Source organism: Centruroides vittatus, unplaced genomic scaffold, assembly GCF_030686945.1.
Source record: "Centruroides vittatus isolate TY-2023 unplaced genomic scaffold, ASM3068694v2 scaffold_752, whole genome shotgun sequence".
In the NCBI taxonomy this organism is placed as follows: domain Eukaryota; kingdom Metazoa; phylum Arthropoda; class Arachnida; order Scorpiones; family Buthidae; genus Centruroides; species Centruroides vittatus.
Window position 1 is genome coordinate 50,208 of NW_027122716.1, and position 16,260 is coordinate 66,467.

General features: G+C 32.2%; 1 protein-coding gene across 1 annotated transcript in view; it reads left to right on the plus strand.

Annotated features, from left to right (window-relative positions):
• Window positions 1-16,142: 16,142 nt before the first annotated feature.
• Window positions 16,143-16,260, plus strand: part of LOC136989728 (HAUS augmin-like complex subunit 8) — a 47,026-nt gene continuing 46,908 nt past the window's right edge. The window contains exon 1 of the mRNA XM_067287975.1: window positions 16,143-16,196. Within this exon, the coding sequence (XP_067144076.1) occupies window positions 16,177-16,196 (20 nt within the window). The 5' untranslated portion in view covers window positions 16,143-16,176. The remainder of the gene's footprint in view (window positions 16,197-16,260) is intronic.

Genomic DNA, 16,260 nt, shown 5'->3' on the forward strand with positions numbered 1-16,260 from the left:
GAAGAACTAAAAAAGAGAGTTATAAAACTGCAAAAACTTAACAAAATTACAAGAGTAGAACGAGAGTTCATCCTTAATCAAGATAATGATAGAACACCTAAACTGAATGTGAAACTTAAAACCCACAAAATGGGAGAAAAAGTAAGACCCATAGTCGATTTTAAATTCGCTACCTTATATAATCTGGAAAAATTCCTTAAACAAAAACTTAAGAAATATCAAAATTCGAAGCACTCTATCAAAAATACAGAGGAACTTTTGGACAGTCTAAAAAACGTTAAAATAGAAAAAACATCAAAAATGGCTAGTCTGGATGTGATTGATATGTACCCGTCGATAAAATGGGAATTAATCGAAGATAAACTTAAAAAATTAGAAGTAGAATCACATATCATAGAATTAATAGAATTTGCATATATGAGTAATTATTTCGAGATAGATGAAGAATACTACACACAGAATAATGGTATTAGTATGGGGTCCGTCATAGGCCCGAAACTAGCTGAAATAATAATGATCGACGTTGACAAAGAAATTAATAATATAACAGGTATAAAATATTATAAAAGATACGTAGATGATGTCCTAATTATATATAATGATGCAGAAGTAAAGCCTAACATGATAAAACATATAATAAACAATATAGATAAGGATATCCAATTTAAAATAGAGGAAGAAAATGTGGCCGATAATAGTATACGATACTTAGACGTCATGATAACAAGAAACGAAAACGAATTAGATTTTGAACCTTTTAAAAAACCATGTTCAATCAACACCACAATAAAATATACTTCAAATATACCATTGTATATAAAACAAAACATCTTTAACATGGAATACCGAAAAATACAGAATAGAACTAGTAAAGAAACTAATAAACCCAAACACATCATCGAATTGAAGAAAAAGTTTGCCCTAGACGGGTACCCAACCAGACTGATTCATAAATGGGAAAATAAAATTACTAATAACCAAACAAAAATAAAAGATAAAAAAACCGAATCGAAACCAAAATATACCAGCTTCCCATACATTAGGAACCTTTATGAAGAAATCGACATAGATATGAGGAAAAATAATATAAAACTTGCCCCAAAATACGTAAACCTGTTATCTAGACTTAAAGCGAAACAAAGAAAAAAGAAACAGACGATAAAAAAAGAAGATATGAAAAACATAGTTTACAAGATACCATGCACTTGCAAAAATACCAACTTCTATATAGGAGAAACAAAACGAAAACTCAAAATAAGAGTGAAAGAACATATAGCCGATTTAAAGTACAACAGACTAAACTCAGTATTCCATGACCATTGTGTGTTAAATAACTGTAAAATCGATGATACTAAAACAAGCATTTTACATAGAGAAAAGAAGACATACAACAGAAAATTCAAAGAAAGTGTAGAAATCATTAAAAATAAAAATAAGACCTGCATAAATACTAATCTAAGCATAAAAATCAATGAAAACTGGATTAAATTACTATAAAATATACTATAAAATAAAAAACTGTTTTACGATCTGTTACGTCATTTGCATAGCGACAAATATTAAAAATACTAAAAGCGGGAAAAAATAGCAATGGCCACGTGCTATGTTCTAAAAAAATCACCGCTAAACCCCCCGAATAATTTTATCGGAAAAGAAACCTATTAAAAAAAAGGAACATTCCCCTGCTAATGCTCGACCAGACATATGCAAATTAAAAATAGATCGTGCTCCGCAGTTGAGGTGGAGGAGTACGAGCTCAGTGTTAGACAACACACCGGAAGACGAATCTCAGGTATGGTTTCACGAATATGATTTGTGAAAGAATAACCCCGTATACTTCTACAGACTGATACTAAACCTTCCTTTTTTATGGAATTTTTATCAAGATTCGTACCCTTGGACTATTACATCCGTCTAAACTACCGAATGAGGTACGGACCAGCTTTTAACGGTATACAAGCTCTTACCAGGATTTAGAAGGTAACAACCTCTAAAAAACTAATTATGTATACTGTCACGATATTTATTTTAAATATTTGTATATAGTCATCTCTCACTTTTTAATGTTTAGTTGGCTGAAGAGGGGCATCGGCCCGAAACGCGTTATGTAATAAAAAAGCGTTCCAACCGAATAAAAAGGATGAAAAATTCGCCCAGTGTTTAAGTTTACGTCACTACATTGTGTCTTCGAAAGAAAAGAAAAGAAATCAGAAAATAATGAAATGTTTTCCTTATTTTTACCTCTCCAATTAATGCAAGAGTTGGGAAAAAAGTTTTAATTACGGAAAGAAAAAAATGTTTCAAGGTAATTAACTAATTTTTGTAAATAATATCAAATTAAAAATCACCAATTTAACCGTTTATAAGATTAATTTTTTTCTTAATTATATTTAATTAAATGACAATTTCCGGATGCAAGTGGCGTAACGGAGATTTTAATTAAAATCAACGAGGGTTTCCCTTTCGGATAACCAATTATATGTTTATTAATTTGCTTTAACGAACATTTAAAAATTTATTAAACAAATATTTAATGTGCTTAATTATTTGTCGGTTAATTAGAATCTAACTTTTAGCCCCTTTTACGCTCTCTGGCTCTTCACTCTTGACGTTTATGATGAATGATCAGCTTCTGTTTTCGTGCACCAGATGGCGTGCCGCCGTCTCTAGCTTCATCCCATCTTCGTCATCTGCTCCGTTTTATCAATGACAATCTCTGCCACCTTTCATCTATCACCCCGAATATTTTAACGTCACACTAAATTTTGTATTCTTATATAACAATGTGGAGCACGTACTGAATATTTCTAATATTTATAATTTTAATTTTAATATCTTTTAAGTGAGATTTGTAGGTGGCGAAAGAGCAGGGGGATGATATAAAGAGGTTTACGACATTTTAGCTCGTTTCCTTGTTATTTAATGAAAATACAAGAATTTCAAATGACTTCATCGTCTCAGTTTACCTTATTAATCTTAAATTCCTTGCATTTACGAGTAAGAGTGAGTGCAATTATGATGTTTACGATGTTATGCAATTAAGCTCATGCTGTACATAGCTTTAAATTTAAAAAAAAATACTATTCTGCTGTGTAAAAAATTAAATTTAGTCATATAAAATATATAAAGAAACGATTTTTCTTAGTATAAAGTTTTTAATAAACAATTATAGAAAATAATTGAGTAATTTGTGAGCTGAAGGATAGCTCCTATAGAAGGAATATCATCAATGAGATTTATGAAGAGTTTTGCTTGATAAAATTTTTATTTACAATTTAATAAAATGTTAAATATAGAAAACAATTAAGTAAATTGTGAGCTTCTGTATAGAAAATAATGAGAATACACATGAGTAAATTGTGAGCTTTTGTATAGGATCTATAGAGACATTGGAAATATAATTAATAAATTGTGAGCTGTAGGAGGATCTCTCTTACAGAAACAGCGATTATCCTAGAGATTCACGAACAGTTTTTTTATTAAACAATAAATACAAATTTTATTAAGTGTTATATATATATATATATTATAATATATATAACAATTAAGTTAATTGTAAGCTGCTGTGTAGAATGAATAGAAAAAATGAGCGTGACACAGGAGAGTATTTTTATAGTAAACTATTTTATTTTTACTTTTCTAACGTTCATAAACAGTCCAAAAATATACCTTTTGATCCTTATAAAATGTGCAGGAGAACCTATTCTACGAACTCAACGACAAATTTCCCTACAGTCCTGTCAGCTTTAGCAAGCGTTGAAATATATATATACATACATTGTACCTTTTTCCATGTAATTTTTTTATTTTTACTTTTCGTCAGCCATTAAGTTGATTTGTGTACATGTTGTTTAGCTTCTAACAAATTTAATAAATAAAAAAATAAAATAAAAGTAAAATAAACATTCTTTTCAAATATTTATTTTTTAATGAATTATAAATTTTATTCAATTTTTTTTCTTAAAAATAGGAAGAGAAAACTCATCAGTATAAATAATATTTTTATGATAAAAAAATATTTTTTCTCCTATTCTTAAAGAGGAAAAAATGCAAAACATTTATTTTTTTAAACTTGAATATTAATAATAATAACGATAACATTTTATATAAAATGAATAAATAAATAATTCAATATATTAAATATTATTTCTGTATAATAGAAACTTTTATAATATATTCTATTATATTAAATAAACAAAGGTTAAAAAAAAAAAAAATGGTTAACTGGCTTTGGACAACCCTGCGTACAGTTTCCGGCTGATTTTATGTATTAAATAAGGTGTAATCTTTAAAATCACGCTTAAATTTATTGTACGAGTTAAAGAGTAGGATGCATTTATGAAATGTACCGTACAGGGTGTCCTAGAATTCCTATTGTCCTATTAAAAATTATTATAGACGATCTTGTAAGTTGTACAGACTCAGTGTACGAATCTTGTACACGTGAAATGTACGATTTATTAACTTTTTGGGCACTCTTACTTTAAAATTTACACGATAAATTAATACTTTAAAGACTTTTTTTTAAGAAACAGACTTATTTAATATGTAAAAAAATAAAAATAAAAACATCAGAAACTACAATTTATTTAAGAAATAATTCTGATATTTTAATAAATTCTTTCTTATAATTCACTTTAAAAATATAATTCTTTTTTTTAATATTAATTTTAAATAAAAGTATAAAAGAGAGAAGAATTGTTACGGGAATTAAATCGCCTTAAGGTATTTTTCTCTGTAACATAAATTGATTTCAGGCATATTTTTCATCATTTGTGAATTTTTCTTTATAAAATTAAAAATTTCCGAAGATTTTTAATAAAAAATAAGAAGGAAACAAATTAAAGATTGTTCTTAAGCCCTAGAACTTGATAGAATGAGCAATGAGTTAGTTATATTATATACATAAGATATCTTTTTACTATTTAGTGAGGTATTAATCATAAGTAATATTCAGTAGAAGTTAGCTAATATCATTATAGAATCCGCTAGTGGTTCAAACGTATATATAATTCATGCCCACTCATGCATATTGATGAGGTTAGCATTGCGTGACCAAACTGATGACTATTATGGGATGCACCTGGGCTTGGTTGATTGTAACCAACGCGACACAAAGTCGGCATTGGTAATTACTTAAGACCTTCTATTAGATAAGATGTGAATTGGAGGGTTTAATTTAAAACAAACGTTTTCGACCTATTCCATAGGCCATCATCAGGTTAAATAAACCGACAAATGGAACAGTTCCGTTCCAAAGGATCGAATACAAATATTTAAATTTCAATAAATTGACAACGGATTAAAAGATGATAAATAATAAACTTGAAAACAAGGAATAAAAATTAAAATAAACTCAGAAAAACTCCTAAATACAAGTATCAACTAATACTAACGCAGAACAATAAAATAAACATGTAAATTAAGAGTTCCTTGCAGAGTTTTTAACCATATACTTCCAGGCCGATGGAAGGCCGTCAGCGTCCCTCGCATTTATACATGCCCCTTCCAGTTTGCTTTTGTAAATCTCTATTTTTTCAGCGGTCCCTTGCTAACGTTGGGGAGCTCACGGGTTTGATAATGTCCGCTTCATCCCATTTAACTACCGAGTTTTCGGTCTGAGCCATTTGGGATAGTACCGTGGCGTTGGAACTTTTTCTGATGTTATACTTGTGCTCCTTGAGTCTTACACTCAAACTCCTTGTCGTAACGCCGATATAATCTTTCTTAATTCCCAGTTGTGCGTTCCCGTACGGTATCCTATACACACCTGCTTTTTCTTCCTTCTTATTGCTATCCTTGTCATTCCTTAAAATCTTATAAAGATTCGGGGCTCTTTTTAGAATTATTGATGATTCATTGCGGTTCGCGATTTCTTTCATAATGCCTTTGGCATATCTGTTATAAGTGAATTTTGTGATTTTTAAACAAGGTCCCGGTAAAATCACAAAATTCACTTATAACAGACAAGTATAAATAAGTGTTTAAATAAAAATAAGTAAATTTTTTACATAATTCTGTTGATGGTAATTAACTTAAATGATTATTTGCATGTGTGTACATTCTACATTGCTTGAACTATGCTATTATGTATCATTCTAAGAAAACTGGTAACTACAAAGTATGTTTATAATAATTAAAGAGAGAAAGAAATGCAGAATGTTTGATCATTTTTATTTTAACTTTCTATAACAGAATTTTAGAATATTTCATTTCAAGCAGTAAGAATCAATTTGTTCTACTTCAGAAATTCACAGCACAGTTTTACTTAAGGAAATACAACAGTTGACAAAATTACCTTTAAAAAATATTCTTTATTTATCCTAATAATTTGAGCATTATAGCATGAGATGACGACGATCATCACTTTTAAAGATATTTTATTCTATGGGGCCTAAGAATTAACATACATTGGCATTAATGACATCTCATTAAAAAAATAAATGCTACCTATTTTAAGATAAGAAAATTTAAAAACACTTTGAAATTTAATTTTCATTAAATTATTCTGTATTTATTGCTACTGCTTTTCATTAAAATAAACGAAACAAAAACTTGTTTAAAGTTTTAAATATGAAATAAAATATTTAAATTCTTTTATTTTTTAGAACTCACAACAAAGTTACCAAACCAAGAAGGCTAAATCATTTATTTGATCACAGATATCTTCCCAATATTTGAATACAGTAAACCTTTATAATTTTTAGTGCTAACCTTCAGCATTTTATTATTTCTAAAAACATCTAATAAAGTAATTTCCCAATAATATCAGTGAGAAATATTAGAAAAAGTCATTAATGCAATAGTATTTTTTTTACTGTACAAATAATGTTAAAAGTTTGTGAAAAAATAGTTTGATCGGGTTGTAAAATTTACTTAGAATATTCAAGAAAATTATAAATGCTATTGATATAATAAAAAAACATTAAGGCAACAATGTTCTCATAGACTGACATTTTCCTCACTGAATGTCAATGAAAATGTCAACTACAATTCATGTTCATTGCAGTATAAATCATGGGAACTAATGATATCTAATTGTCAGTTAATGAGGCTTACTTAAACACACAAATATAACTTAATACATTAACAAGCACAAATTTAAAAATTTTTGAAAATATTTAGGGTTGTAATATGTAAAACAAAGAATTTTACTTAATTATTTATGAAAATTATTTAAGATGAGTTTCAGTACAAAATCCAATGCAGCATTTTGATTAAACAAGTCTATGAAATACAAAATCAATTTTTAAACGATACTCAGATTGCACTTTTTTTCCCTTTTCAGTAAGGCATTTAAACTGAACATATATTCTTTTTTTGCTAATATTCTTCATCAAAACTCTGAGGCACTGCTCCATCTTCAGTTTCATCAGAAACTGCAAATCCCTCCTGGGGAAAAAAATTAAAAATTATTCGTAAAATGTGACAAAATTATTGATAGGTGTATAATCCAAGTTTTGATAATTGCAAGAGTTATTACAATTCGCAGTCCTGTCAAGTATTTTCATTTTTAACATAATTTTATTTTAAAAACCGCGTAATTAGAAAAAACAATTGAATCGAAACAATGCTTTAGAAATAATAAGAAGTAACAAATAATTCTAACGTTTGTTAGAACTTTTTTATTGTGGAAAATTCATCTTCCACTTTCAACGTCCACTATAAGATTTTCTTATTACGTGTTCCTCATTTTAAATATTAAAAGTTTAAGATGCGCGATGCCTTCATAACGAAAAGATAGGTGTAAATCCAATTTTTGATAATTGCAAGAGTTATTATTAATGCGAAATCTTTTCCTTTTCAGGTTTCGAGTAATCCAAAAGGGAAGTATTTGCCCATAATTAGCGCATTGCTGATTGATTACTTATGATTTCAGGTACGGATTTTCAGGTAGTGCGTTGCTCCTATGATGCATCATTCTAATGTGTAATAATAATTTTAGACAAAGTTTCGAATCCATTATCGACACTGTGTTATGGAAATGGCGCGATTCTAGTTTTTCCCGTAATGTGGATGGTGCCTATTCATTACGGGGTTTCTAGACAAACAAAAAACCCACGGAAAAGGGTGAGAACTGGACGACGGTTCCATGGCACCAAATCGAATTTATTTTCTGTCACTAACTTCACCGACAGAAAGGAATGAGAAATATTACTAAAATGTAGTTTTTTCACGTATATTCTTTGGGTCGAGTGAATAAAACAACTAAACGCTGGTATTTGGTCGTGGGTTCGCGCCGGGACAACGGGCTGGCCACGCACGTTTTCTGGGCTTTCATCACGTATCCTATATTTAAATTTCAAACTCGCCAAAATTATATTCTTGTACCGTTTAACATGTTTTTACTTAATGTATAATAAAATTTGATAAAGAATCGCGGAAGGAAATTTTTGGTGCAGCCTGTTTTCGACGTAGAAATATCAAATTTAGGGGTCCGAGATATGATATGTGTAAATTTAATTCACACAAATCTTTCCACACCACATCTCAACACATCTGTTAAAAATATGCAAATATTGTTGACTTTAAATGTTTATTTATGTGAAGATTTCTGTCTATATTTCCGTATTGCAATAAATTCTGTTAAATGTGTTTTATTTATTTCGGAAAATTACGGTTTTACTTATGAATATAAAAAATATTTCAGAAAATCGTCATGAGGATTATGAAACTATAAATCACATTTCGGCATTAAACATGATGTGACTGTGATTGATCTGTTTGTCAAACACACCAATCACATTCACATCATGTGATTGTGATTGGTATTAAACTTTAGAAATCTCCAACAGTGGAAAACACCACTAAACACACGAATCTGTTTAGTGTTGCTTTCCACACTCACTGAACCGGACGCGAATCTGGGACGAAGCGCCAGAGGGCTGGCACTTGTAGTTTCCCGAGTTTTCTACACGTATGTAACGATTAAATAAGGGCCGGCTTTCCAGAGAAGGTTTTCCAAAAAAGTACACACTCATCCATTGGCTAATCACTTTCGTGTAATGTAAAGCTAAGCAAATGAAAACCAAAATTATTAAATCGAACGTGGCATATAAAATTTAAACGAGATCAAATTTTAAGTCGGTCTTTAAAACATTTAAAGGTTTGGATCTTTGAAACTTGAAAATTCCTATACCTTTTTCACCTTACAGTTAAAATTTTCATAGGAAATTTTTAATATTTGACATTATTCATTATTGTGTTAGGGTACTCTCTTTTAATCTTTTTGTTAATACAGTAGAGCGTCGAAAAGTGGAACCAATTGGGGACTGGGGTCCTTCCAGTTAATGATTTGTTCCAGTTTCCGACTTTGTACGAAAAAATACATTAACCTGTCCGATGTTCAAATTTTTCTCCGTTGCGTATCGCTTCGTGTTGAATTTTCGTCGATTTTAAGCCTAACGAAAATTTTTATAATAATCATCGAGGCTATCGTATCGTTAAAAATTATTTCTGCATTTTGTACAAACAAAATAAATATATTGAAGAATATAAAAAACATGAAAATTATACTTTAGAAGTAAATCTAGTATCAAAAACATTCGATTCAATACGACACAGTCCGACTGAAAATCGTTCCACTTTCCGGCCATTTCCACTTACCGACATTCCACTTATCGACGCTCTACTGTAATTGAATATTAAAATCAATGTAAAACAAATTTAAAAACACGCAAACGTAGAAAAAAATAAAACAAATTATTTATTAATTGATTACATTTTCAAAATTTAACATCTTGATTAATATAAATAACTAAAGTTTAAAGTATTCGGATATTTCATTTTTCAGCTTTGATAAATAAGACATTCCTGTAGAAAAATTAAAAGATAAAGAGCACATTGTCACAACGTTGTGACAAAGATATTGTCACAACGTCACAATGCCGGTTGCATTTTTTTTAATCATATTTATAATTATTTAATTTAAAATATATGCCCTCCACCTTCAATTAGTAGTGGCTTGCCCCTGTACATCATACTTTTTCTCTAACAATAGTGTCGTGCCAATGATCTATCTAATACCTTTTTAGGGAGAAAATATTCGAGTTTAAATAACGTGAGTTACGGCTCAAACTGTAAGTTTATATATAGATTATCGGGGCCTCCAGCTTATAAGTGTTCCATTTCTGGTATTCTCGAGATTAAAGGAGGACGGTCAGACAGGCGACGGCAGTGGTAATTTATGGATCCACAAGTTTTTGAAAATAGCAGCCCAATTAACTTCAATATTTAATCAAAAGTTATGTACTACGGCAGCTTTAATTCTATTATTTTATATTTAAGATTTGCGCATAAGGCAATTGCAGAAAGTATAATTTCTCAATTGCAATTTCTCTCGAGTATCCGAAAATTTCCGATAGCCTGATGCCTGAACGACAGGAGACGACGTGCAGGATTATTACCAACTGAAAAATCCACTTTTAATTAATTTCTTAAAATTTCCCGTATGCAATTAATTTTCTCTGTTACAGTTCTTGTAATTTGTTTTGAAATTATTAATATTAATTAGTGTCTTTACGACAATAAACTAAAGCAAACACATTTTAGGTTGATTGAATTAATGACATTTTGAACAGAAATATGCAAATAAAATTTGTGAAAATTCCGAAATAACTCGTGAGTATCAAGAGTGAAGTATTCAAAGTGCAAATAAGGTAGACATTATCAGAATTTTTACGCCATTTTACCGAATATTTCCTTTAGAAAAGGATGCGATTAAACACATTTTATTACTGAATGATACAAAAGACATCCTTATTGAAGGAAATATATTATCTAGCTCAGAATATATTTCATTCAATAAGGATTTAGCTTAAATTCTTCATTTCCCTCCGAAGAACGTATAAACGGTGTTCTACCGTTTTTATATATCGTTAAACAAAATAATATACAGTATATTACATACAATGATATATTTATATCTGAATACGTTCATAATTTTCTGGAGGGAGTAAACCCGGACATCTCACAATTCCCTCATTGTGTGCCTGATCGTACTTGTAATAGGTTTGTAGAAACACCTCATTTATGCCTGCCACACACAATAATTTAAGACTAAAAAAAACTCGGATTACGTTCTTGCATATGCAATTCTGCCTAGATTATATTATGCAGAAGTGGACAATAAATATTTCAAGTCAAAAATATTTGCATATTTTTAACAGATGTGTTGAGATGTGGTGTGGAAAGATTTGTGTGAATTAAATTTACACATATCATATTTCGGACCCCTAAATTTGATATTTCTACGTCGAAAAAAGGCTGCAATCAAAATTTCCTTCCGCAATTCTTTATCAAATTTTATAATACATAAAGTAAAAACATGTTAAACGGTACAAGAATATAATTTTGGCGAGTTTGAAATTTAAATATAGGATATGTGATAAAAGCCCGGATAACGTGCGTGGCCAGCCCGTTGTCCCGGTGCGAACCCACGACCAAATACCAGCGTTTAGTTGTTTTATTCACTCGACCCAAAGAATATACGTGAAAAAAAGCTACATTTTAGTAATATTTCTCATTCCTTTCTGCCGGTGAAGTTAGTGACAGAAAATAAATTCGCATTTGAAGCCACGGAACCATCGTCCAGCTCTCACCCTACTCCGTGGGTTTTTTGTTTGTCTAGAAACCCCGTAATGAATAGGCACCATCCACATTACGGGAAAAACTGGAATCGCGCCATTTCCATAACACAAATGCCGATAATGGATTCGAAACTTTGTCTAAAATTATTATTACACATTAGAATGATGCATCACAGGAGCAACGCACTACCTGAAAATCCGTACCTGAAATCATAAGTAATCAATCAGCAATGCGCTAATTATGGGCAAATACTTCCCTTTTGGATTACTCGAAACCTGAAAAGGAAAAGATTTCGCATTAATAATAACTCTTGCAATTATCAAAAATTGGATTTACACTTATCTTTTCGTTATGAAGGCATCGCGCATCTTAAACTTTTAATATTTAAAATGAGGAACACGTAATAAGAAAATGTTATAGTGGACGTTGAACCTGAAGATGAATTTTCTACAATAAAAGAATTCTCACAAACGTTAGAATTCTTTGTAACTTCATATTTATTTCTAGAGCATTGTTTCAATTCAATTGTTTTTTTTTTTAATTACGCGGTTTTTAAAATAAAATTACTTAAATGCAACATACACATAAATAAATTACAATAAATATAATGGAAAATATTAAAATATGAATTTATTTTTCAAAATGTTACATTGTTTTTGTGTTCCCGAATGCACCTGTTTATAATTATTTAGTAGACGAACAGAGAAGATTCGCGTGATCAGAAAACTTTGGTCCACGACAGTGGCGTAGCGAACATAACCGGGGCACGACACTTTATTGGCGCCTTTTCCCCCTCCCCCCTCCCCCTCCCTTTCCAGAAACACATAGTTTGTCTCGGAGACCATTTGGGCGCCCCTCTGCGAGTGGCGCCCGGTGCATGATACACCTTCTTGCATCCTTCTCTCTGTGCCACTGCATAAACAATCCAAGCACAAAATAAAATACGGGGAATCCCCACAAGTCAGTACAGACGTGTTGCCAGTCGCTACAATGAGCAAGATGTCATTATTATACAGTGGCGGCCTTAATCCTTGCGAGGCTCCAGGCGGCAAATTTTTGCGAGGCTCTTGTCCTTTCTGCAAAGTATATGAATTGGAAATAAATATTTCTGATGATATACAAGAAATGCAAAAGTTATAAATAAATAAATTTAGAGTTGTGAGAATACGCTTTATTACTTATAATATATTAAAACACAAATTAAATAATATATTTTATACCTGGAAAGTAATATTTTATTTTCTTGTTAAAACCAACATTTTGTGTAAGAAAGACGTTTCCGTCTAAAACTTCCTTGTTGATAATAACGGAACTTACTCACCCTTCAGTCTATTCCCCCTCACCAACGTTAAGCCTAAGTTTACCAAGTGTTAAATTTAAGAAACACCTTTTATTTATGTTATCACGTGAATTTGATTGTAATAACTAAAGATTGTTATTATTTAGTAATTTGAAGATGGAATTAAACGAATTAATTGATTTTGTAAGAGGAAGGAAACTATCCTGCTTTTCCGTTAAAACGAAAACCGAACAGTTGTTATCACCTCTGTCATCAACCGATTTCGACGTCATTCGAGACTTTGTTTCCCTAGATTTCACCCCCAACTTTCCTGTTTTCGTAAGAAAAATCCCTTGTTTTGATTGGATAAACGTTAAGAATATTAGTGAATTGCTCGCCCGAATTGAGGAGTCAGCAAAAGTTTTCGTTGCAAAGACACAGCGAGAAGGGTCTCCAAAAATAGGTTATAGGTTGCTCAGCCACAGTCTCCGAAGTAGAACAAAGGGTTGGTCCTCCAATAAATAGAGGAGTCCGCCATAAGTTTTCGTTGCGAAGATACAGCGAAAGGGGCCCCTACATTTCTTGTATTGACTTGTAGACTCTTATTATTTCCCCATAAAATAAAAATGTCATCCACATATCTACAGAAATGTATAATATCTTCTTTAAAATCACGCAGGACTCTTCTTTCGAATCTTCTAACTACTAACTCGCAAAAAATTCAGGAGAGTGACTTCCCATCGGAACCCCTCTTTTCTGTATGTACCTGTACATACATTTGACCACAAAAAGTAAAACAAGATTGATGGCATACAAGGCTGGCTAGCTCTTCTAGGTCTTGAGTGTAATTAAGCAACTGTGGTTTGTTGTTGTACATGAAATTCAATAATATCTCCACACAAGATTCAATCATTACTGAAGGACACATGCTTTCATAATCCAAAATAGTCGCTACTTCATCTTCCATTAAAGAAATATTTTGTACTCCATTGACTACGACAAGAGGATCTTTTGCCACCAGCCTATCAACTTCAAGTTGTGAGGATAAATACTCGTGTAATCTTTTTTTCTAAGACAAAGGTGGGCCCCCTACATTTCGCTATCATTGGTCTTAATTCGTTTCCGGCTTTGTGCGTCTTAGCAAACGCAAACTATCTTTGAGCTCCTGCGTTTGAATTGTGACATTTTTTCAGAAAAGGTAAAACGACGTTCTAACCTCTTGACCCTTCTGTTCAAAGACCCAATAATCTTGTCATCAACAATGTCACACTCGGTCTTCTTGATGTAATTCCTTGTCAAAAGTATGCCTCTTCATAACAACTAAATGCCTAGTTTTGTCTGCTTTGGTCATCACTAAGTCATTCGTTCTTAACCGCTCTTTCGTAAGCCATATGTCTCTATTCTTAATAATAGTTGCTTTTTTCTTTGGGCGGTTACTGATGACCGTCTTCCATCTAAAGAATTCTTTATCCAAGGAATCCATACCAACTATCCCTCTTTCAATCTCCTGTATGGAGGTTTCCCAACTATTTACAACATCTGGGACAAAGTTAGGGCCTTTTTCTAGTACCTCCCTGATTTTCTTCGGTATTTCTATCTGGTCCCATACTTTCGCTACTTTCAACACCTAGTATAACAAGGTGACGGTCGGATGTTTGAGCAATTAAGACTTCAGTCTACCTCTCTGAAATCGATTTCGGGCTGTTGAAAAACCCAGGTACCTGATGTGTCAAGACAGTCCAACAGCCCAAATTGTGGATCTTAAGAAAACAAAAATGGGTAACGTTAAGACAGTTCTCGATAAACAAAACAAAACAAAAATAAAAACAAAAAAACCACCAGTGTTGAAAGTATGATGAAATATACGATAAGCACGAAGATCTTTAATGGTAAGAGATAGCAATACTAAAATCCGAGCGAGATTTGTGCGCAGATAATTTCTTACTACACTAAATTTAACAGAAAAATTCATCACAAAACGCGAAAACGTGTACGTCGGAGTTCAGCGCCGCCTTCCTGCAAGCCTAGAAATTTGACAATGGCGTTTGGAAAGTCAATGGAATCATGCGCGTCATTCTAAACACCATTGTCAAATTTCTAAGCTTACAGGAAGGCGGCGCTGAACGTTCGACGTACACGTTTTCAAATTTAAAACTTCGGCCTCAACCTCGCTAGTGTTTTTATTTTGTGTTACTTAATCAAAATGATTTATATTATATTATATAGGGTAAAACTTATAAATATTTTTGTTTTAGGGGTATGCCGTCAAAAAAGTTTGAAGATCAAATTGCACTAACCTATACAGCAATGTTTTTCAACCACAGTACTTTCGATGATAATCGAACTTCCACCTGACTAACTACATCTTTGTGACGGCCGGATGGCCGAGCGGTAAAGGTGGCAGCCTACTGCTCTGGGGGACCCAGGATCGAATCCGAACGGGTCGAATAATCCCCAGGAATTTTTCGGGGGGTGGTCCGTTCGGATATGTCGGGCCCCGTCCCTCACCACCCGGTCGCCCCATTGTGGGCCTGGCCAAACCCATAATGGGCCTACTAAAAGAGGCCCTCTTAGTGCCCACAGGGCGGAAAGAGTTAAAAAAAAAAAAAAAAAAAAAAACTACATCTTTGTTGTCAAACATTCGCAGCAATGTTTTTCGGTTTTTAACATTCGCAACAACTGGCTTTCTTCCACTTCCTGGCCTTCTTTTCCGTGTTTCAGATATTTCACACTTTTTCAAAATATTATATATAGTCGATTTGCCATGGCCTTCGGCTAAAAAGTGCTCCGCTACCGATTTTTTTGAGTGGTTCGCTTTATTTTTATACACTTGTACAACGTGTTCTCTTAATATGCATTTCTTTTGAAGAGATTTTTTTTGAACTTTTTTAAAAACCCTTTTCACCCTGTGGGCACTAAGAGGGCCTCTTTTAGCAAGCCCGTTATGAGTTCGGCCAGGCCCGACATATCCGAACTGGCCACCCGCTGAAAATTTTCTGGGGATTTTTTCGACCCGTCCGGATGCGATCCCTGATTCCCTAGAGCGGTAGGTCGCCATCTTGATCGCTCGGCCATCCGGCCGTCTTCCGAATTGACTGACGAATGTTCGAAAACTTCACCAAGCATTTGTAATGACGTAATTTTTTGGCGCAAAGATCTTAAAATGATCTTTTTGAGGGAATCTTTTTAACTCAAAATGATCATTTTTAAATTGTAAACATTTGATTTGACATATTTTGTAACTGCAGAGGGCGCTTTTTATTTTTAAAGTGTTACGCGGGAACGTTACAACACGTATAGAATACGTAATGCAGAAGGAAGACAGAAAGTAAGTTTATAAGTCAGAGTGAATAATTTATTATGAATAATAATACTCTTATTGTTCTAATGAC